General features: G+C 44.8%; 1 protein-coding gene across 7 annotated transcripts in view; it reads right to left on the bottom strand.

The window, feature by feature from the left end:
• Window positions 1–352: 352 nt before the first annotated feature.
• The window catches only part of PRR14L (proline rich 14 like), a 69691-nt gene continuing 47935 nt past the window's right edge, over window positions 353–22108 (bottom strand). For 6 of the 7 annotated variants that reach the window (XM_007975521.3, XM_007975518.3, XM_007975516.3 and 3 more), the window contains 2 exons: window positions 7880–7951; window positions 353–4422 (listed from right to left, as the gene is read on the bottom strand). In XM_007975521.3, coding sequence (XP_007973712.3) covers window positions 4146–4422; window positions 7880–7951 — 349 coding nt within the window. In that variant the 3' untranslated portion in view covers window positions 353–4145. Of the gene's footprint in view, window positions 4423–7879; window positions 7952–12569; window positions 22078–22108 lie in introns of those variants that run through there. The other variant, XM_007975524.3, reaches the window with a different exon arrangement.

The following is a 22108-nucleotide window of genomic DNA, read 5'->3' as shown; positions in this document are numbered from 1 at the left end:
TTATTTTCATAAATTAACACACATAACAGTGGAAATTTTAGAGTCACAAACTACCAAACAGAAAAGGAACTGCAGGGGCATCATGTATACCAATGTTACCAAAAATGTACAAATTTCATTGAACTACTGACCATGATAATATATAAACATGTCAGGCAGCTAATTTTACTGGCCCAGACCAGCCCAAGGAGATGCTGAGGCCTCTCACGAAGAATTCAAATCCAATTCAGCACCAGAGAGGGGCTTGTGAAGACACACAATCAACAAGCATTGTATCTGAGAGCACACTGCACTAGATGGCCGGCTCAACAAGGACCCCCCCTTCATCATCAAAATAGCTTTTGCTGCTCGATTTGTGGCTAGATGGTAACATTAAACTGTAATTTTAGTAAAATTAAATCTCCCTAGCCAGGTTTTTATATAACAAGTTCAGTTCTGGCAAGGAGCCCTTTCCTGACACGAATCTAGGAAAGGATACTCTGCACTTCTGGCCAATTATTTAAACTTTGGATACAGCCACCCACAATGTGGTTATTTAAGAGGTCCTTTCCATGACACCAGGGGGAAAGCTTACAGAAACAAAACAGAACAAGGGAATTACAGAAAGCACCAACTGCATACTCCCCCCACCCCAGGGAATGGGAGAAAAGTATCACTGCCTAAAAGTTGGTCTTTCACAGATCTTAAAATGTACATGGCATTGATTATGAGACGGAATCCCAGCCTGGAGACGGAGCCACGGCCATGCAGTCATCGGCTACACTGTGGCCTTGGATCTGCTGCTGCCATCCTGTACGCTCCCTGCTGCTCTTGGCCCAGTGGGCGAGGAAGGAGCCACGGGGGAGCTCTCATGCCCAGAGAGTGGGATCTGGAATGGACCTCAGGTTAGCTCTGGAGCTCGTGCCAAAGACCCTTTCAGGCAAAATTGTGACAAAGTATCATGATTTTCACAGCTCTTGAGGAGCGCTGAGTTTTGGGATTCACAGCATGAGTTTCTGGGCTCTTCAGGCTCCGAATAAGGCAAACGCTACATGTCTTTTCACTGTAACTCCCTCAGCTACCGTAGCTTTGAGTAAGGTCAGTAAGAAAAAGTGGACATGATCAGATGTAAAAGGAGACGAGGTACAGCTGAACTCATGGAGACATGAAGCTGGAAAGGAGACCAAAAGCAAAAAAAGAGGAGGCAACATGGAGGGAGGAGGCAAACACAGCTAGAAACTGAAAGATGGGGGAAAAAAAAAAACCACGATTGAAAGTTTCAGTGAAAAGCTGATGGGCAGAACCCTGATTGGACCTGAGATTTCTCCTCTTTCCCACATTAAAAACACTAAACCTCTGGAAGTGATAGTTAAGTTGTAGTTAACTGTAACTTTCCACCACGTGGGGAGGGAAGTTCCCATATTCAGAAACTGTACCAACTCCACACCAGAACCAGACCTGTAGCTCTGGGCAGGTGGTGTGCCAGCAGCCGATTACTGTGTCCCATCATGGTTAGGGACCGCGGGCTTGAGGACCCATGACAACACTGCCGCTGGCTCAGTGCTGAAACTGAATGTAAGACAGGTGTGGCTGAGCGCAGCTGGAGCCTACGTATATACATCACCTTCAGGTAAGTAATTTCAAGTTTGCAGTGGGGCCCCCTTCTCAACTTTGGAGCAGGGGAAGGGCCCTAGCCAGAGGGTAGGCCAAGAATTTCAACGAGGGGCAGGGCTGGCCTCAGAACAACTCTCCTACATTGTCAGGACAAGGAAGGAGCCCAGCTCTGTTTCTTCCAGTCCTCTGCTCCCAGTTACCCATGTTCCAAACCGCTGCTCCTGGCTCTTCGAGTGCCACACCTATAACGGGCAGTTGAAACTATCTCTGCAATGTTGGTGACACTACAGCTGTGCCCACTGTTCTCTCTGGGAAACATAGCTGCCACATCACTGCATCTACACTGCCAACGGAGCTGGCAAACAGGGCTTTGTTGACTCACTGCTAGTCTGCAACCTGTCCAGTAGGAGCTCCCTAAACATGCCTGAACAAGAGCACAATGTACTACTCATCCCACTGCCTTAAGCAAAAAAGGCAGAGAGAAGCATTTAGTGTCTAAGAACCCTGTCCCAGGAAGGGAGAGGTATTGAGGTGAAACATAGGTCGTGTCTATACAGTCTGGGCAAAGTGGATGTAGAATGACAGAATCTGGTTAGCATCATTCAGAGCTGGTACAGAAGCCTGGCTCTCTTCTAATTGTATCTGGCCATGGCCTTGGATGCCTCCGTCGATGACCATGTGTGTATTTTACTTGTCTCAATGCTATGTCTGAGGCAGTGGGCCTAGAAGATAGCCGTAGCACACTTTTCTCTCTGGCTTAAGTCAGTTTTTCTGCTCCAGTGTGGCATAGACTGTCAACCTGCAAAAGCAAGGCACATAGAGACCCCCCACCCCCACCCCATCTCCCCATCCACTAGCAAATGGGGAAGCAAAAGAAACCTAAAGAGAGTTGACCAACATTCCAGGACGTGCCACTCACTCTTCTCTAACAGACTGACTTGGAAATGTGCCTAGAACTCTGACGGTTCCCATCGGTGGTTGCTCCATGCCAGTGGCTCCCAGGAGGATAGAAGAGGTGATGCTGGTGTCCTGATGATGACTTTAGCATCCCACTCACCAGCCATGGAATGTTAATTCTCTAAACTCTTGTTTTGAGAGAGAGAGAGAAAGAGAAACCCCTAGAGAAGGAGGGGAAGGGGAGCAGGATATGGGTACACAGGACTTCAGTGGAAAAGGAACAAGACCTCGAGGCTGCTGACGCACAGCAGCCCTCTGCCCACAGACTCCCACAGGCACAAACCCAGAAACTTGGCTAACTCCGGCATTCGACAGTTCCGGTAGATGTGACACAGGAGCCCAGAGTACAATGAGGTGGCCCTCAAAGAGGGCTGGCTGGGGATTTTTGAGATCCCACTGCAGGAACACATCTCTGGGTCTAAAGTATGACCCCGACTCTCTCCCCATTCTTGAAGCGAGCTGCCTGGAGAGCCACAAATACTGTGGGTCAGCCTGTATCACTGTCCAAGCTGTTGTACTCAATTTTGTTACCTGACACCATTTCAGATAAAAACCATTAAGACCACACCCAACCACAGTATTTTTTCAATGATCGGGAGAGAAACCTGCTCTTACTTAAATCACTAAAATAAATACATGTATCTGGTGGGCAAGAATGAGAACCCAGATGAATAAAAGTGCTCCCTCTAATGAGTTACACTAGAAGCTGGAGATGGGGAAGGGATTGCCTGAAACACATGAATAGGAAAAATGTCTCTTCCATGCAGCGGTCAACTGGGTCAAATGCCTATCATGTATTCTTAAGACATGTATTGTTTTTCTCCTTAAAAAATTGTTTTAAAATCACATTTAAAGGCTCCAAACATGCAGCAATAATAGTACAAAAACAACAACAAAAAAGAAAACAAATGAAAATAATCCACACCACAACATTAAAAAGTGCAACTTACTTCGAATGGGGCCTGGACGGGCTCCTCTGGCACTAGTGACCCACAGTCATAGAGGGGAGAAAATGATGGGAAAAAGCCACACACACACAAACACACTCACATACACTCACATCAATAGGTCCTGGGCAGACAAAAGATTAGAAAACACAACAGCTCATCTTTCCTCAACTACTGAAATGAGCCAGTGAGACCACGTAGGACAGGATGCCAGTTCCCCTCCCTAGGCCACGTTTCTAATAATCTTGGTCTAGCACCACCGTAAACAAAGCGGAACTTTCATATGGACGTGCAAATCCTGTGAGTCCTTGGAATCCTAGTGTTACTGAAGATAGGCTGCTGCTTCCTCCTGTGGATGGCAGAGACTGAGGAGGAGGCTGGATGTCGTTCAGGTTCATTTCCAGGAGAAAGGGAGCATTCCTGAGGTTCTATACTCAGCAGTAAAAGTAGAGGACCCTCCTTCACCAGTTTCTAAAAAGGTTGCACCTTGAAATAGGTAAAATTCATGGACTGTGCATTTTTGAGTGGTTTGGCGGTAGGGCAAAATTAGGCAACCTCTTCCAAGGAGGTCCAAAAGAAAAAAACCAAAAAACAAAAAAACGAACAAACAAAAAAACTAAAATTGAGACCCTCAAACTGAATTGCTTCTCAACAGTCTGATGATCGTTCCTGCTCCTCTTCCTTGGCAAAGAAGGTCTCCAGTTCCATTAGTTTCTGTATCAAAAGAGCATCCAGCTCTCGACTCTGCACAGCTGCCTTCTGGGCCCTGGTAAAGCTGCCTGCCACCATGACTTTACCTCGAGCTCTCCTCTTTCGCGGGACTGTAAAATCCTGAAATTCTAGAACTCGCTTCCTCTTCTGTTGGCTTATTGAGATTAGCGTACCATTTCGTTCCTTGGGTTCCTCAAAGATGGTCTCTAAACACCTAAGGATGAAGCACAAAATAGAATCACCAACGGGCTGACTCACATGGCCCATCCTGTCAACAGGGTCAGGGTGTTGGTGCTGGGTTAACAACCCTTCTAGTCAACAGTGACTGAAAGCTACTTGCACCAACTCTTTTTTTTTTTTTTCTGTGGGACAGAGTTTCACTCTTGTTGCCCAGGCTGGAGTGCAATGGCATGATCTTGGCTCACTGCAACCTCTGTCTCCTGGGTTCAAGCGATTCTCCTGCCTCAGCCTCCCGAGTAGCTGGGATTACAGGCGTGTGTCACTACACCTGGTTAATTTTTTGTTTGTTTGTTTAAGACAGTCTCGCTCTGTCACCCAGGCTGGAGTGCAGTGGCGCAATCTCGGCTCACTGCAAGTGCCACCTCCCAGATTCACGCCATTCTCCTGCCTCAGCCTCCCAAGTAGCTGGGACTAAAGGCGTGCGCCACCACACCCAGCTAATTTTTTTTTTTTGTATTTTTAGTAGAGACAGGGTTTCACTCTGTTAGCCAGGATGGTCTTGATCTCTTGACCTCATGATCCACTCTCCTTGACCTCCCAAAGTGCTGGGATTATAGGCATGAGCCGCTATGCCCAGCCAATTTTTTTGTAATTTTAGCAGAGATGAAGTTTCACCAGTTTGACCAGGCTAGTCTCGAAATCCTGACCTCAGGTGATCCACCTGCCTCAGCTTCCCAGTGCTGGGATTACAGGCGTGAGACCGGATCCAGCCCTGACTCATCTTTAAAAAAAAATTTTTTTTTTAAGACAGGGTCTCACTCTGTCACTCAGGCTGGAGTGCAGTGGCACAATCACAATCACAGGTCACTAGAGCCTCGACACCCTGGGCTGAAGCAATCCTCCCACCTGAGCCTCCCAAGTAGCTGGGACTATAAGCATGCACCACCATGTCTGGCTAATTTAAAAAGAATTTTTTTTTTTTTTGTAGAGATGGAATCTTGTATTGCCCAGGCTGGTCTCCAACTCCAGGGCTCCAGTGATCCTCCCTCCTTGGCCTCCCAAAGTGGTGAGATTACAGGCATGAGCCACTGGCTCTGATTCATTTTTTAAAATGGTTACACAGTATATTCCATTATAAGGAATTAATTATAAGTAATTATAAGTAAATTAATGAGAACCCTAGTAATATTTTAAATGTTGGGTTGTTTCCAATACCTCCCTTTTTTTTTCATTTGAGACAGGTTTCATTCCCATCACCCAGGCTGGGGTGCAGTGGCGTGAAGTCAGCTCACTGCAACCTCTGCCTCCCAGGCTCAAGCAATTCTCCTATTGCCTCAGCCTCCCGAGTAGCTGGGACTATAGGTGCAGGCCACTGTGCCTGGCTAATTTTTGTTTTTAGTAGAGACGGGGTTTCACCATGTTGCCCAGGCTGGTCTCGAACTCCTCAGCTCAAGCAATCTGCCTGCCTTGGCCTGCCAAAGTGCTAGAATGACAGGTGTGAGCCACTGTGCCCAGCCTTTATTTATTTTTAGCAATACGGCAAAGATGTTGTAATAATTGTACAAATGTGTTAGAGCAGACATACAAAATCTTAGAATAAAATCCTAGAGTTCTCCTATATTCTAGAAACAGTGGGCATTTAATAAATGTTCACTGACTTGAATTGAATTCAGACCTCAGTGAAACTCTTCCTGTATCTGGGTTTACAATCATATCTGAAAAATCAATGATTGTCAGTCCTGAAGTCAGCATATTTGGTAAAAATATAAATACAAACTACTTCTTTGTACTTTTTTTTTTTTTTTTTGAGACAGTCTCGCTCTGTCACCCAGGCTGGAGTGCAATGGCACAATCTCGGCTCACTGCAACCTCTGCCTCCTGGGTTCAAGCAGTTCTCTGCCTCACCCTCCCAAGTAGCTGGGATTACAGGCGCCCGCCATCACGCTCAGCTAATTTTTGTATTTTTAGTAGAGATGGGGTTTCACTAACTTGGCCAGGTGAGCCTTGAACTCCTGACCTCGTGATCTACCCACCTCGGCCTCCCAAAGTGCTGGGATTACAGGCGTGAGCCACCGCGCCCAGCCTCTGTACTTCCTTTTTTTTTTTTTTTGAGATGGAGTTTCGCTCTTGTTGCCCAGGCTGGAGTGCAATGGTGCGATCTGGGTTCACTGCAACCTCCGCCTCCCGGGTTCAAGCGATTCTCCTGACTCAGCTTCCTGAGTAGCTGGGATTACAGGCATGCACCACCAGGCCTAGGTAATTTTGTATTTTTATTAGAGATAGGGTTTCTCCATGTTGGTCAGGCTGGTCTCGAACTCCCGACCTCAGATGATCTGTCTGCTTCAGCTTCCCAAAGTGCTGGGATTACAGGCGTGAACTACTGTGCCCAACTCCTTTTTTTTTTTTTTTTTTTTTTTAAAGACAGAGTCTCACTCTTTTGACCACACCAGAGCGCAGTGGCATGATCTTGGCTTACTGCAACCTCCGCCTCCTCATTCAAGCAATTCTCCTGCCTCAGCCTCCCAAGTAGCTGGGATTACAGGTGTGTGTGCCACCACACCCAGCTAATTTTGTATTTTTAGTAGAGACAGGATTTCACCATGTTGGCCAGGCTGGTCTTGAAACTCCTGACTTCAGGTGATTTGCCTGCCTTGGCCTCCCAAAGTGCTTGGATTACAGGTGTGACCCACTGCTCCCGGCTGAGACTACATTTTCTTTTTCTTTCTTTTTTTTTTTTTTTGAGATGGAGTCTAGCTCTGTTGCCCAGGCTGGAGTGCAGTGGCGTGATCTCGGCTCACTGGCATTTCCTCCTCCCGGGTTCAAGCAATACTCCTGCCTCAGTCTCCCAAGTAGTTGGGATTACAGGTGTGAGCCACCACGCCCAGCTAATTTTTTTTTTTTTTTGAGATGGAGTCTCGCTCTGTCACCCAGGCTGGAGTGCAGTGGCTGAATCTCAGCTCACTGCAAGTTGTCTCCCAGGTTCACGCCATTCTCCTGCCTCAGCCTCCTGAGTAGCTGGGACTACAGGTGCCCGCCACCACACCCAGCTTTTTTCATATTTTTAGTAGAGACAGGGTTTCACTGTTAGCCAGGATGGGCTCAATCTCCTGACCTCGTGATCTGCCCGCCTTGGCCTCCCAAAGTGATGGGAATTTTTTGTATTTTTAGTAGAGACGGGGTTTCACCATGTTGGTCAGCCTGGTCTTGAACTGCTGACCTCATGATCCACCCGTGTTGGCCTCCCAAAGTGCTGGAATTACAGACGTGAGCCACCGCACCTGGCTACATTTTATGTAACCCAATACACTTTATTTCCTATCCTATTACTGACCCTAATTCAAGTGCTGGAATTGAAAAATACCAATTCTAGCTATTTATAAGACCCAATATTGGTACAACTGAACATAAACTCTTTCTAAAGTGAAAGGGCTGGAGATTCACATCAATCATTTCAAATTCTTCCCTTTTATTTCCCAGCTATAATTACCTACCTGTTTGCAGGAGGAGATTTATAATTCTTGTTGGTATATATCTCTTCTAAACTAAACTCTTTCTTCTTTAACCTGAAAAGAAAGAAAGAAAAAAATTCTTCATGATCTCTTTTTTATAGACAAGGTCTTGCTCTGTTGCCCTGGCAAAAGGGCAGTGACATTCATAGCTCACTGCAGCCTTGAACTCTAGCCATCCTCCAGCCTCAGCCTCCTGAGTAGCTGGGATTACAGGTGTGTGCCACTACACCAGGTTAGATTAAAAAAAAAAAATTAGGCACGAGTTACTGTGCACAGCCTCATGTTCTCCTAAGAGGGAAGAGATTGATTTCCCAATGCTATCCTTTACATTTGCTCCAACCTATCTGTAATATGTTTTAGATGTGTCTCATGCAAACAATGTGTACTGGAAAAAATGGGTACTGGATTTTCTTTTCCAGGGTACCAACCTTCAACTTTATGTAACTGAGTCCATTAATACTTACTAGGAATGATATATTTAGATTTATATCTATTATTTTTCATAGATTTAGATTGATTTTACAGCTGTTGTTTGTGCTGTCTTTGCAATGTTTCTTTTCATGAATTGACTGTTCTTTTTTTCTATCTCCCTCCACTGACTAGGAAACTATATATTCTTTTTTGTTTTTTTCTGTTTTAGAGATGGGTCTTGCTCTGTTGCCTAGGACTCTGAAGCTGGGTATAGCCTAGGTGACAAAGACTCTGTCTCCTAAAAAATATATATATATACATACACACACACACACACCTCTTCATACCTATCAATTATACAGTAACCCTGAGGTACAGCTTGAATAGTAAAAGCAGGCCATATGCTTGCTTTTTTCCTTTCATAACTAATTTCCAAAACAATGAGTTGGTTTCCCAGTATCTTCCAAAGATGACCAATGGTATTAATTTTTTTTAAGTATCATTATGAACTACTGGGTTTATATTTGATATGCTGTAATCTACTGAACTTATTATTCTTTTGAGGGTCAGCTGGTCTCATCTGTGGCCAGAGGGAATTTCTTCAAACTGGTTCTTGAGAGCCAGGCATGGTGACTCCCAACAGTAGTCCCAGTTATTTGGGAGACTGAGGCAAGAGGATTGCTGAGCCCAGGAGTTTGAGACCAGCCTGGGCAACAAAGCAAGACCCTGTCTCTATAAAAAATTAAAAAATAAAACAAACCAAAAACTGGCTCCTGAATCCCTTTGACATGACCCTAGGAGTCTCTGAGAGCTCTGCTACTTTCTGGTATGACAAGATACATTCATCTTATTCATTTCCTGCCCTAGACCTATAATCACTCTCCAAGGAGTCCAGGTTCACATACCATAAAATTCATCCATTTAAAATGTACAATTCAGTGATTTTTAAAATACTCACTAGGTTATTCATGATCACCACTATCTAATCTAGTCCAGTTTTTTATGAGACAGGGTCTTGTTCTGTCACCCAGGCTGGACTGCAGTGGCACAAACATGGCTCACTGCAGCTTCAACTTCCTGGGCTGGGCTCAACAGATACTCCTGCTTCTGCCTCCATGTAGCTGGGACCACAGGTGTGTGCCACCATAGCCGGCTTATTTTTTTATTTTTTATTTTATTTATTTCTTGAGACAGAATTTCACTCTTTTTGCCCAGACTGGAGTGCAATGGCACGACCTCAGCTCACTGCAACCTCCACCTCCCGGATTCAAGCAATTCCCTTGCCCAGTCTCCTTAGTAGCTGGGATTACAGGCGTACGCCACCACACCCGGCTAATTTTTGAGTTTTTTTTTCTTTTGAGATGGAGTCTTGCTCTGTTGCCAGGCTGAAGTGCAGTAGAGCGATCTCAGCTCACTGCAACCTCTGCCTCCCGGGTTCAAGCGATTCTCCTGCCTCAGCTTCCCGAGTAGCTGATACTACGGGTACACATCACCACACCCAGATAATTTTTGTATTTTTAGTAGAGATAGGGTTTCATTGGCATTGGGAGTTATACCTGATGTAAATGATGAGTTGATGGGTGCTGACGAGTTGATCGGTGCAGCACACCAACATGGCACAAGTATACATATGTAACAAACCTGCACGTTGTGCACATGTACCCTAGAACTTAAAATATAATAAAAAAGAAAAAAAAATAATAGGGCAGAGAAGCAATCATATATATGCATTTGTCTCATGTGAGCCTCAGGGTGATTACTTTGAGTTCTGTCTGTCCTTTGCCTACTAGGAATTTCCTTGTGGGCAAATTTTGAGGGAGGTATGCAGCCTTTTTATCTTTGTGTTAAATAGTTATGTTATTTAGGAATAAAATGGAAGCAAGTTTACCTGAAAAAAAAAAAAAAAGAGAGAGGGTTTCACCACGTTGGCTGGACTGGTCTTGAACTCCTGACCTCAGGTGATTCACCCACCTCGGCCTCCCAAAGTGTTGAGATTACAGGCGTGAGTCACCATGCCCAGCTGTAACTTTGACCGGTTTTTTTTTTTTTTTTTTTTTGAGATGGAGTCTCGCTCTGTCGCCCAGGCCAGAGTGCAGTGGTGTGATCTTGGCTCACTGCAAGCTCCGCCTCCCGGGTTCACGCCATTCTCCTGCCTCAGCCTCCCGAGTAGCTGGGACTACAGGCACCCACCACAACACCTGGCTAATTTTTTTGTATTTTTGTAGAGATAGGGTTTCACAGTGTTAGCCATGATGGTCTCAATCTCCTGACCTTGTGATTCGCCCACCTCAGCATCCCAAAGTGCTGGGATTTCAGGTGTGAATCACCACGCCTGGCCACTTTGACTTTTTAGTAGAGATAAGGTTTTATCACATTGGTCAGGATGGTCTCAAACTCTTGACCTCAGATGATCCACCCATCTCGGCTTCCCAAAGTGCTGGGATTATAGGCGTGAGCCACCATGCCCAGCTGTAACTTTGATTTTTTAGTAGAGATGGGGTTTCACCATGTTGGCCAGGCTGGTCTTGAACTCCTGATCTCCGGTGATCCACCCACCTCGGCCTCCCAATGTGTTGGAATTGCAGGCATGAGTCACTGCTCCCGGCCTAGTTTTTCATTTTTTTTAAAGACAGGGTCTCACTCTCTTGCCTGGGTTAAAGTGCAGTGGCATGATAGATGACTGTGCCCTTGACCTCCCTGGCTGAAGCAATCCTCCTGTCTCAGCTTCCCAAGTAGCTGGGACTACAGGTGCACAGTACTATGCCCGGCTAATTTTTTTTTTTTTCTTTGAGACGGAGTTTTGCTTTGTTGCCCAGGCTGGAGTGCAGTGGCGTGATCTTGGCTCACTGCAACATCTGCCTTCCAGGTTCAAGTGATTCTTCTGCCTCAGCTTCCCAAGTAGCTGGGACTACAGGACAACAGGTATGCACCACCATGCCCAGTTAATTTTTGTATTTTTAGTAGAGATGGGGTTTCATTGTATTGGCCAGGTTGGTCTCGAACTGCTGACCTCGTGATCCACCAGCCTCGGCCTCCCAAACTGCTGGGATTACAGGTGTAAGCCACCACACCTGGCCTCCAGCTACTTTCTTTCTTTCTTTCTTTTTTTTTTTTTTGAGACCAAGTCTCACTCTATTGCCCAGGGTGGAATGCAGTGGTGTGATCTAGTTTAGGCTCACTGCAACATCCGCCTTCTGGGTTCAAGCAATTCTCCTGCCTCAGCCTCCCGAGTAGCTGGGATTACAGATGCCCACGACACCTGGCTAATTTTTTTTTTTTTTTTTTTTTTTTGAGACGGAGTCTTGCTCTGTGCCCCAGGCTGGAGTGCAGTGGTGCGATCTCGGCTCACTGCAAGCTCCGCCCCCCCGGGTTCACGCCCTTCTCCTGCCTCAGCCTCCCGAGTAACTGGGACTACAGGTGCCCGCCACCTCGCCCGGCTAATTTTCTTGTATTTTTAGTAGAGACGGGGTTTCACCGTGTTAGCCAGGATGGTCTCGATCTCCTGACCTCGTGATCCGCCCGTCTTGGCCTCCCAAAGTGCTGGGATTACAGGCTTGAGCCATCGCGCCCGGCCATGCCTGGCTAATTTTAAAAACCATGTTTAGTGGAGATAAGGTTTCACCATGTTGGCCAGGCTGGTCTTGAACTCCTGACCTCAGGCAATCTGCCCACCTTGGCCTCCCATAGTGCTGGGATTACAGGCATGTCTGGCTAATTTTTAAAAACTACTTTTGGTAGAGATACGGTTTGTCTATGTTGTGCAGGCTAGCTTCGAACTCCTGGGCTCAAGTGATCCTCCAGTCTCAGCCTCCCAAAGTGCTGGGACTATAGGGTTGAGCCATGACGCCTGACCTGATCTTTTGTAGAGATGTGGTCTCACTATGTTGCCCAGGCTGGTATCAGACTTCTGGGCTCATGCGATCCTCCTGCCTCTACCTGCCAACGTGCTGGGATTATAGGAATGAACCACCACACCCAGCCTTAAAACACTTTCATAACTCTAAAAAGAAACCTACTTTTAGCAGTCACCTGGACTCTCCCCTACCACCCAGCACTGGTAACCACTAAACTACTTTCTGTCTCTAAGGATTCTAGACATTTCATATAAAATGAATCACATAGAATGTGCTGTTTTCATAGTTAACCACTGTTGCAGCATGTATCAGTACTTCGTTCCTTTTCCTGGCTGAATAATACTCCATCTATGGATATACCATCTTTTCTTTATCCATTTATCAACTGATGAACATTTGGTTTCCACTTTTTAGCTACTACGAATAATGTTGCTGTGAACATTCATGCACAAGTTTTTTGGTGAATGTATGTTTTCAATTACTTTTTTTTTTTTTTTTGAGACAGAGTTGCTCTGTCACCCAGGCTGGAGTGCAGGAGCGCAATATTAGCTCACGGCAACCTCCACCTCCTGCGTTAAGGCAATTCTCCTGCCTCAGCCTCCCGAGTAGCTGGGGTTACAGGCAAGCACCACCACTCCTGGCTAATTTTTGTATTTTTAGTGGAGATAGGGTTTCACCATATTGGCCAGGCTGGTATCGAACTCCTGACCTCAGACGATCTGACCGCCTCAGGCTCCCAAAGTGCTGGGATTACAGGCGTGAGCCACCATGCCTGGCATGTTTTCAATTCTTTTGGGTATATACCTAGAAGAATTGTTAGGTCATACGGTAACCAATTTTTTCAGGAACATTTTACATTCCCATGAGATGTGTATAAGGGTTTGAGTTTCTCCACACCCTTACTACACTTATTTTGTTTTATTTTTTCTTCCCATCCTAGTGGGTGGGAAGTGGTGTTTCACTATGGTTTTGATTTGCAGTTCCCTGATGACTCATGATGTCAACAGCATCTTTTCAAATGCTTGTGGGTCATTTGTCTATCTTCTTTGGAGAAATGTCTATTGAAATACTTTGTCCATTTAAAAAATATGGTTATGGTCTTTTGGTTGTTGAACTAGAAGAGTTCTTTATTGCTTGTGGATACCAGACCCTTATTAGATGTGTGATTTGCAAATATTTTCTCCAGTTCTGTGGGTTATATGTTATCTTGTTTTTTGTCGGAGACAGTTGGTCATGGGGAGACAGTCTCGCTCTCTTGCCCAAATTGGAGATCAGTGGTTTGATGATAGTTCACTGCAGCCTTAAAATCCTAGACTCAGTGATCCTTCCACCTCAGCGTCCTAAATAGCTGGGACTACAGGAGTGTGCCACCATGCCTGGTTATTTTTATTTTTATTTTTGTAGAGACAGGGTCTCATTATGCTGCCCGGGCTGGCCTTGAACTCCTGGGCTCAAGCATTCCTCCCACCTTGGCTTCCCAAAGTGCTGGATTACAGGCGTGAGCCACCATGCGTGGTCACCTTTTCTTTTTTTATACTTTATTTTTTTACAGTAGTTTTATGTTCATAGAAAGACTGAACAGAAAGTAGACAGTTCCCATATAGCCCCTGCCTTCACACATGGATAGTCTTCCAGAGTGTACAACTGTTGTACAATGAACATATATTGATACATTACCACCCAAAAGTCCAGTTTATGTTGGAGCTCACCCTTGTTTTCTATGAGTTTTGACAAACACATAATGCCATGTATCCCCCATTACAGTAACACACATAACAGTTTTCACTGCCCTACACACCCTCTGTGCGCCACCTAGTCATCCCTTCCTTCCCCTCAACCCTTGGTGACTTCTGTCTCCATGGTTTTGCCTTTTCCATAATGTCATAGAGTTGAATTCATACAGTACACAGTTTATTCGGATTGGCTTCTTTCGCTCAGCAGTATGGATTTCAGATTCCTCCATATCATTTCATGGCTTGATAGCTAATTCCTTTTTAGTACTGAGTAATATTCCACTGTCCAGACAGTTTATTCACCTACTGACGGACATCTTGGTTGCTTCCAAGTTTTAGAAATTCTGAATAAAGCTGCCATGAACATTTATGTACAGATTTTGTGTGAAATGTTTTCAACTCATTTGGGTAAATACCAAGGAGTGCAGCTGCTGTATGGTATGGTATGTACATTTAGTTCTGCACGGGAATTGCCAAACTGTCTTCCAAAGAGGCTATAAACCATTTTGCATTCCCACCAGCAGTGATTGAGAGTGTCTGTTGCTCCACATCCTCCTTCAATTCTCTCCTCTTACCTCTTCCTCTCCCTTGATCATATTTTTGTTTCTGTACTTCATTGTGAAAATTCTGTTCTGTTGTGCCCCTGTTCGTTAACACTATTTAGCTCTATTTAACTTGCTGTTAACGCATTTATTAAAGTTTTATTTTGATTACTCAATTTTACATTTTTAGAAATTCTGTACAGTTCTACTTTAAATGTAGTTGGTTATTTTCAAGTATATCTTGCTTCATTATTCATATTTTCAACCCACTTGTATTTCTTTAAACACATAAAACATACTATAGGCCAGGCATGGTGGCTCACGCCTGTAATCCTAGCACTTTGAAAGGCCAAGGGTGGGCAAATCACTTGAGTCCAGGAGTTTGAGACCAGCCTGGCCAACATGGTGAAACCCTGTCTCTACTAAAAATATAAAAATTGGCCGGGCGCGGTGGCTCAAGCCTGTAATCCCAGCACTTTGGGAGGCCGAGACGGGCGGATCACGAGGTCAGGAGATCGAGACCATCCTGGCTAACACAGTGAAACCCCGTCTCTACTAAAAAATACAAAAAACTAGCTGGGCGCGGTGGCGGGCGCCTATAGTCCCAGCTACTCGGGAGGCTGAGGCAGGAGAATGGCGTAAACCCGGGAGGCGGAGCTTGCAGTGAGCCGAGATCTGGCCACTGCACTCCAGCCTGGGCGACAGAGCGAGACTCCGCCTCAAAAAAAAAAAAAAAAAAAAAATACATATATAAAAATTAGCCAACGTGGTAGTGCACACCTATAATCCCAGCTACTCTGGAGGCTGAGGGAGGAGAATTGCTTGAACTTGGTAGGTGGAGGCTGCGATGAGCCGAGATCGTGCCACTGCACTCCAGCCTGGGGAACAGGCGTGAGCCACCGTGCCTGGCCAGCTGGTTTCAAACCCCTGACCTCAAGTGACCCACCCGTTTCAGCCTCCCAAAGTGCTAGGATTACAGGCTTGAGCCACCATACCTGGCCAGAATCAACTTTTAAACATGTTTTGGGCTGGGTGGATGACTTGACGTCAGGAGTTCAAGACCAGCCTGACCAACATGGTGAAACCCTGTCTCTATTAAGAATATAAAATTAGGCTGGGCATGGTGGCTCACGTTTGTAATCCCAGCACTTTGGGAGGCCAAGATAGAAGGATCATGAGGTCAAGAGATTGAGACCATCCTGGCCAACATGGTGAAACCCCACCTCTACAACAAAAAAAAAGAACAGCTCTTTGTCAAGCGAATAATGTATCAAAATTTTACTGTTGACTATATGCCAATGATGAAATTATTGCTTTTCAGCTTAAAATTTGCCCTTCAGTACCCACTCTGTGATAACGGAATCCTAGGCCCTTTAAGCATTTCTCTTTTGCAGTGAGTATAATGCTACTAACCTTTGTCACAAGGTGTTGGAGGAACAATGCAGGTGGAAGGGAGCTTCGCTTTCTGGTTTGGTGAGCTTTTTTTCTTGCTCCTGCAGCATGGGCCATCAGTGATTAATGTATGTTGGGATGTTTTGGGCCTTCTCTGCCCTAGTGGTGCAGCCAGGTGCGGCCAAGGTCCCTCAGTGACCTTGCAGCCTTAGCTTGGCGACCACTTTGCTGCAGGTTTCCCAACACGGATAGGGCACTCCAGGCCTTATGCCCTCAATGGTAACCTGACTTCCTGACGGTCATTTCCTGTTGCTCTCCTGAAGCAGAAACCACATGCTCCAGGCCTTGCATCAGAGCAGTGCCGCACCTCCCTCTGCAGCAGCCTTGTCTGTGCTCCAAAAGGTGGTTGTTATTTCCTGCTTGCCCAGCTCTGGCCTCTGCAACCCAGCCATCCAATGGGCTGCAACCTCACCTTCTCCAACCAAGTCTCAACTCCAGGGAGGTGGTGCCCCTTCCAAGTTTGCCCTTCCTAGGGTACTCTCCCTTAGCCCAAGTGTACCCTTCAGGATTGTCTTTACATTTAAGGTTACTCCCTGTCATAGTTTAATGCTTTATAATAAACTTCCCCTGTTTAAAATACTGTGTGATTTCTGTCTCCTGATTGGACCTGAACCAATACATAAACTAAGGTAAAAATCCTAAGAGCTAAATTAGGTTGCTACTAAATACGTTAGACCAGTGGTCTTTACATTAGTGTACCTAAAGACTTTCCACAGAGTACACGAGAACGCAGCTGTAGGGGAATCAACCACTCAATCTTTAATTTCTATTTTTTTTTTTTTTTTTTTTTTTTTTTTTGAGACGGAGTCTCGCTCTGTCGCCCGGTCTGGAGTGCAGTGGCCGGATCTCAGCTCACTGCAAGCTCCGCCTCCCGGGTTTACGCCATTCTCCTGCCTCAGCCTCCCGAGTAGCTGGGACTACAGGCGACCACCACCACGCCCGGCTAGTTTTTTGTGTTTTTAGTAGAGACGGGGTTTCACCGTGTTAGCCAGGATGGTCTCGATCTCCTGACCTCGTGATCCGCCCGTCTCGGCCTCCCAAAGTGCTGGGATTACAGGCTTGAGCCACCGCGCCCGGCCAATTTCTATTTTTTCTTTCATTATTATTATTATTTTTTTCTTTTTTTAGATGGAGTCTTGCTCTATTGCCCAGGTTGGAGTGCAGTGGTGCAATCTCAGCTCACTGCAACCTCTGCCTTTTGGGTTCAAGCGATTCTCTGGCCTCAGCCTCCCCAGTAGCTGGGATTACAGGTGTATGCCACCATGCCTGGCTAATTTTGCATTTTTAGTAGATATGGGGTTTCACCATGTTGGCCAGGCTGGTCTTGAACTACCGACCTCATGATCTATCCACCTCGGCCTCCCAAAGTGCTGGGATTACAGACATGAGGCAACACGCCTGGCCTTATTATTAATTTTTGTAGAAATGTGGTCTTACTATGTTGCCCAGGCTGCTCTTAACCTCCTGGGCTCAAGTGATCCTTCCACCTTGGCCACCCAAAGTGTTGGGATTACAGGCGTGAACTACCATGCCTGGCTCAATCTCTGATTTATTCTAAAAGTGATACACCTGAGAAGTGTCCTGAATTGCTCTTGCAGGTCTCTCTGTTCCCACAAATTCTCTCAGAACAGCTCCTATCCATCCTGAATTCTACTTTGATACATCAATCAAATCACTCATTTTGCTAAGCCCTTTCCAGTGATTAATAAAATCACCATAAACTTGTCTTGGGCTTTTCTTTTCCTTTACTACACATTATTCAGTTAAGAGAGAACAGTGCCTTTAGAGATTGGGTATTTGGGGCCGAGCACAGTGGCTCATGCCTGTAATCCCAGAACTTTGGGAGGCCAAGGCAGGCAGATCATACGAGGTCAGGAGTTCCAGACTAACTTGGCCAACACAGTGAAACCTTGTCTCTACTAAAAATACAAAAATTAGCTGGGTGTGGTGGCATGTGCCTGTAATACCAAGCTACTCAGGCGGCTGAGGCAGAAGAATCGCTTGTACCTGGGAGGCAGAGGTTGCAGTGAGATCATGCCATTGCACTTTAGACTGGGCAACAAGGGCGAAACTCTGTCTCAAAAAAAAAAAAAAAAAAATTAGCCAGGTGTGGTGGCAGGTGCCTGTAATCCCAACTACTCGGGAGGCTGAGGCACGAGAATTGCTGGAACCTGGGAAGTGGAGGTTGCAGTGAGCCAAAATTGCACCACTACACTCCAGCCTGGGCAACACAGTGATAGTCTGTCTCAAAAAAAAAAAAAAAAAAAAAAAGACATTGAGAGTATTTGGGCCAGTGTTAACACACTTGATTTCAAGTATCTCATGGAAAGGAGTTGTCAGTGACTTTGCTTTGTTCACCTCGATTATCATCAAATAATGTCTACTTCAGAAAAAGACCTTATTTAGGAAAGAGAGCTTCAAACACTAAAAATAGCTTGTTCATGTATTTAATTATATACAAAATTTTTTCTAGCTATTCTCACTTCTTATCAACAATATGTCATTACTCAGAAAAGTTCCACTCAACATATTCATGGGATGAGCACAATGGCTGACACCAGTAATCTGAGCACTTTGGGAGGTGGAGGTGGCCAGATCACTTGAGCCTGGGAGTTCAAGACCAGCCTGGGGAACATGGCAAAATCCCATCTCTACCAGAAACACAAAAATTAGCTGGGCATGGTAGCATACGCCTGTAGTCCCAGCTACTCACGAGGCTGAGGTAGGAGGATTACCTGAGCCCAGGAAGTTGAAGCTGCAGTGAGCCATGATCATGCCTCTACGCTCCAGCCTGGGTGACAGAGCGAGACCTTGTCACAAAACAAACAAACTCTATCTATCTATCTATATAAATGTTTTACTGGGACTATCAAATACTTGAAGTGCACAAAACCCACAGAAAAAATTTAAGTAATTTCCTTTGGTTAACGCATGAACTTTTATCAATTCATACTATAAATATTTAAGTAGTCAGTCCCTTCTGATCTGATCCTATAAGATGTTGTAATTTTTTTTTTTTTTTGAGACAGAGTGGCTCAATCATGGCTCACTGCAACCTCCACCTCCCGGGTTCAAGCGATTCTCCTGCCTCAGCCTCATGAGTAGCTGGGATTACAGGTGCCCGCTACCACGCCCAGCTGATTTTTGTATTTTTATAGAGACAGGGTTTCACCATGTTGGCCAGGCTGGTCTCGAACTCCTGACCTCAGGTGATCTACCCGCCTTGGCCTCTCTAAGTGCTGCCCAAAGCGCTGGGATTACAGGCATGAGCTATTCATGCCAGGCCAGATGTTATAACTTCTATTCCCATTAACAATATCAAGGCCGGGCGCGGTGGCTCAAGCCTGTAATCCCAGCACTTTGGGAGGCCGAGACGGGCGGATCACGAGGTCAGGAGATCGAGACCATCCTGGCTAACATGGTGAAACCCCATCTCTACTAAAAAATACAAAAAAAAACTAGCCAGGCAAGGTGGCGGGCGCCTGTAGTCCCAGCTACTCGGGAGGCTGACGCAGGAGAATGGCGTAAACCCAGGAGGCGGAACTTGCAGTGAGCTGAGATCTGGCCACTGCACTCCAGCCCGGGCGACAAAGCGAGACTCCGTCTCAAAAAAAAAAAAATCAAAATATATGTGATAAAGTGCGCTGCCAATTGGTTTGTCCAATATACTTTTCTCTTATATTAAATATAAAAGCAGGCTGGGCTTGGTGGCTCACTCCAGCCTGGGCAACAAGAGCAAAACCGTATCTCAAAAAAAAAAAAAAAAAAAAAAAAAAAGAGCAATCATTGAGACTTATATAAATTAATAGATTTAGTTCTGATTTTTACAATAATTGTGAATCATTCTTAAAAGTCTAATACTAGAGTTTAATTCATGTATGCATACACATTTACTAAAGCAATTATCATGCTTTCTACCATACTCCTCGCTTCAAAATTTACAATGCTTTATTATAAATTCAGTAATGAGAAATGTTTTTTTGAGACCCCAGTCCAGGCTGGAGTGCAGTGCTGTGACCTCAGCTCACTGCAACCTCTGCCTCCCGGGTTCAAGTGACTCTCCTGCCTCAGCCTCCTGAGTAGCTGGGAATACAGGCGCGTGCCACTACCGCCTGGCTAATTTTTGTATTTTTAGTCGAGATGGGGTTTCACCATGTTGGCCAGGCTGGTCTCAAACTTCTGACCTCAAATGATCCATCCACCCCAGCCTCCCAAAGTGTTGGGATTACAGGCATGAGCCACTGCTCCTGGCGTCATGTTGTTTTAGTAATGCACAGGTTGGCACTATTGGGTTATTAAGAGCATCCATAACCTGAAAATCCAAAATCTGAAATGCTCCAACATCTGAAACTTTCTGAGCGCCAACATGATGCTCAAAGGTCACGTTCAAAGGGAATGCTCACTGGAGCATTTGGGATTTTCAGATGAGGGATGCTGGTAAGTATAATGCAAATATTCCAAAATATGAAAAAATGTGAAGTCTGAAACATTTTTGGTCCTAATAATTTGAATAAGAGATAGTCAACCTGCATTATTAAAATGGATAAATTATGACTTTAAGACTTTTAGAAAAATACCTTACCATTTGTACTCCATAATTTATTTCTCGGTGTTTTATATCATTTTCTTTCTTTTTTTTTTTTTTTTTCTTTTTTTGAGACGGAGTCTCGTTCTGTTGCCCAGGCTGGAGTGCTGTGGCCAGATCTCAAGCTCTGCCTCCCGGGTTCACATCATTCTCCTGCCTCAGCCTCCCGAATAGCTGGGACTACAGGCGCCCGCCACCTCGCCCGGCTAGTTTTTTGTATTTTTTTTAGTAGAAGTGGGGTTTCACCGTGTTAGCCAGGATGGTCTCAATCTCCTGACCTCGTGATCCGCCTGTCTCAGCCTCCCAAAGTGCTGGGATTACAGGCTTAAGCCACCGCGCCCGGCCTATATCATTTTCTTAAAAGGACAAATTAACATATTTACTTGAATTCGAAAACAGAAAAGTCAGGAAGAATGATTTGCTTGATGGGCTTAAATAATAAATTGCTTCCACCAATTAAATTATATGCCCAGGCTCTTCCATAAACTTAATGTACTAAAATCTGCAGCTTCAAGGGTTTTTTTCTTTTTTTACAAAAGTACATTTGATTAAAAGCATTTTATCAAAAGACATCCTAGGTTTAGGCAAAGATTTATTAAAAATTTTATTTTTCTCAACCCTCTTTCAGTATATTGGAATGAATAAAGTACCTCTAAGTGAAAGAGGATCTGGCATGTGACATTTACTGGACCTTTCTTGGTCTGTTCAGACACCGAGACAGTAACTGCCACTAATTCCTGGGTAACAGAACCTTTATGACTAAGTGCTTTTCAATCTTTTGTTTTCATTAAATATAATGCTAGATCACTGTGATTTTCTGGCATATAACTTGAAAGAAGTGGAAATAATTGAATGACTTTACTGTATTAAAACTCCTTCCTCTCCCAACTACTTATTTATGTAAACAAGGTTCTTTAGACATACAAATGCAAGAGAGAATACAACTGATAATGAATCCTTTTTCGTTTGAGTAATAAATACTACTCGATCTCGGATATCTGAAATATTTTTAAAATTTCTCTTGAAAAGACATACAATAGATCAACAAAAGAACCCATTAAGACAAAAATACAACATATTAAGATAAAGATTATGGTGCAGAAGTGGAACATCAATCATGATCCTAACAAATGATTATTTATTTTATTCGTGTTGTGTGAAGCACTATAATGGATGAAGTAGTACACATTCTTTTCTCAATTACACTGTATAGAAGTCTTCTTTTTGTTTTTTTTTTTTTGAGACGGAGTTTCACTCTTGTTGCCTAGGCTGGAGTGCAACGGCACGATCTTGGCTCACCACAACCTCCACCTCCCGAGTTCAAGCGATTCTCCTGCCTCAGCCTCCTGAGTAGCTGGGATTACTGGCGCATGCCACCACACCCAGCTTATTTTGCATTTTTAGTAGAGATGGGTTTCTTCATGTTGGCCAGGCTCGTCTCAAACTCCTGACCTTGTGATCCACCCGCCTCGGCCTCCCAAAGCGCTGGGATTACAGGCATGAGCCATCACGCCCGGCCCTGTATAGAAATCTTAAGTGTTGGGAACTCTTACTCATATTTTACAGGGAAGTTCCTGAGAGACCACTGTTAGGCTTCCATTTGCTGATAAGAAATGGAGGAGCAAAATCAATCA

This window comes from Chlorocebus sabaeus, chromosome 19 (assembly GCF_047675955.1).
Source record: "Chlorocebus sabaeus isolate Y175 chromosome 19, mChlSab1.0.hap1, whole genome shotgun sequence".
NCBI classification, from domain to species: Eukaryota; Metazoa; Chordata; class Mammalia; order Primates; family Cercopithecidae; genus Chlorocebus; species Chlorocebus sabaeus.
Note: the sequence above shows the minus strand (reverse complement) of the source record. Positions and strands in the feature narration are given on the sequence as shown.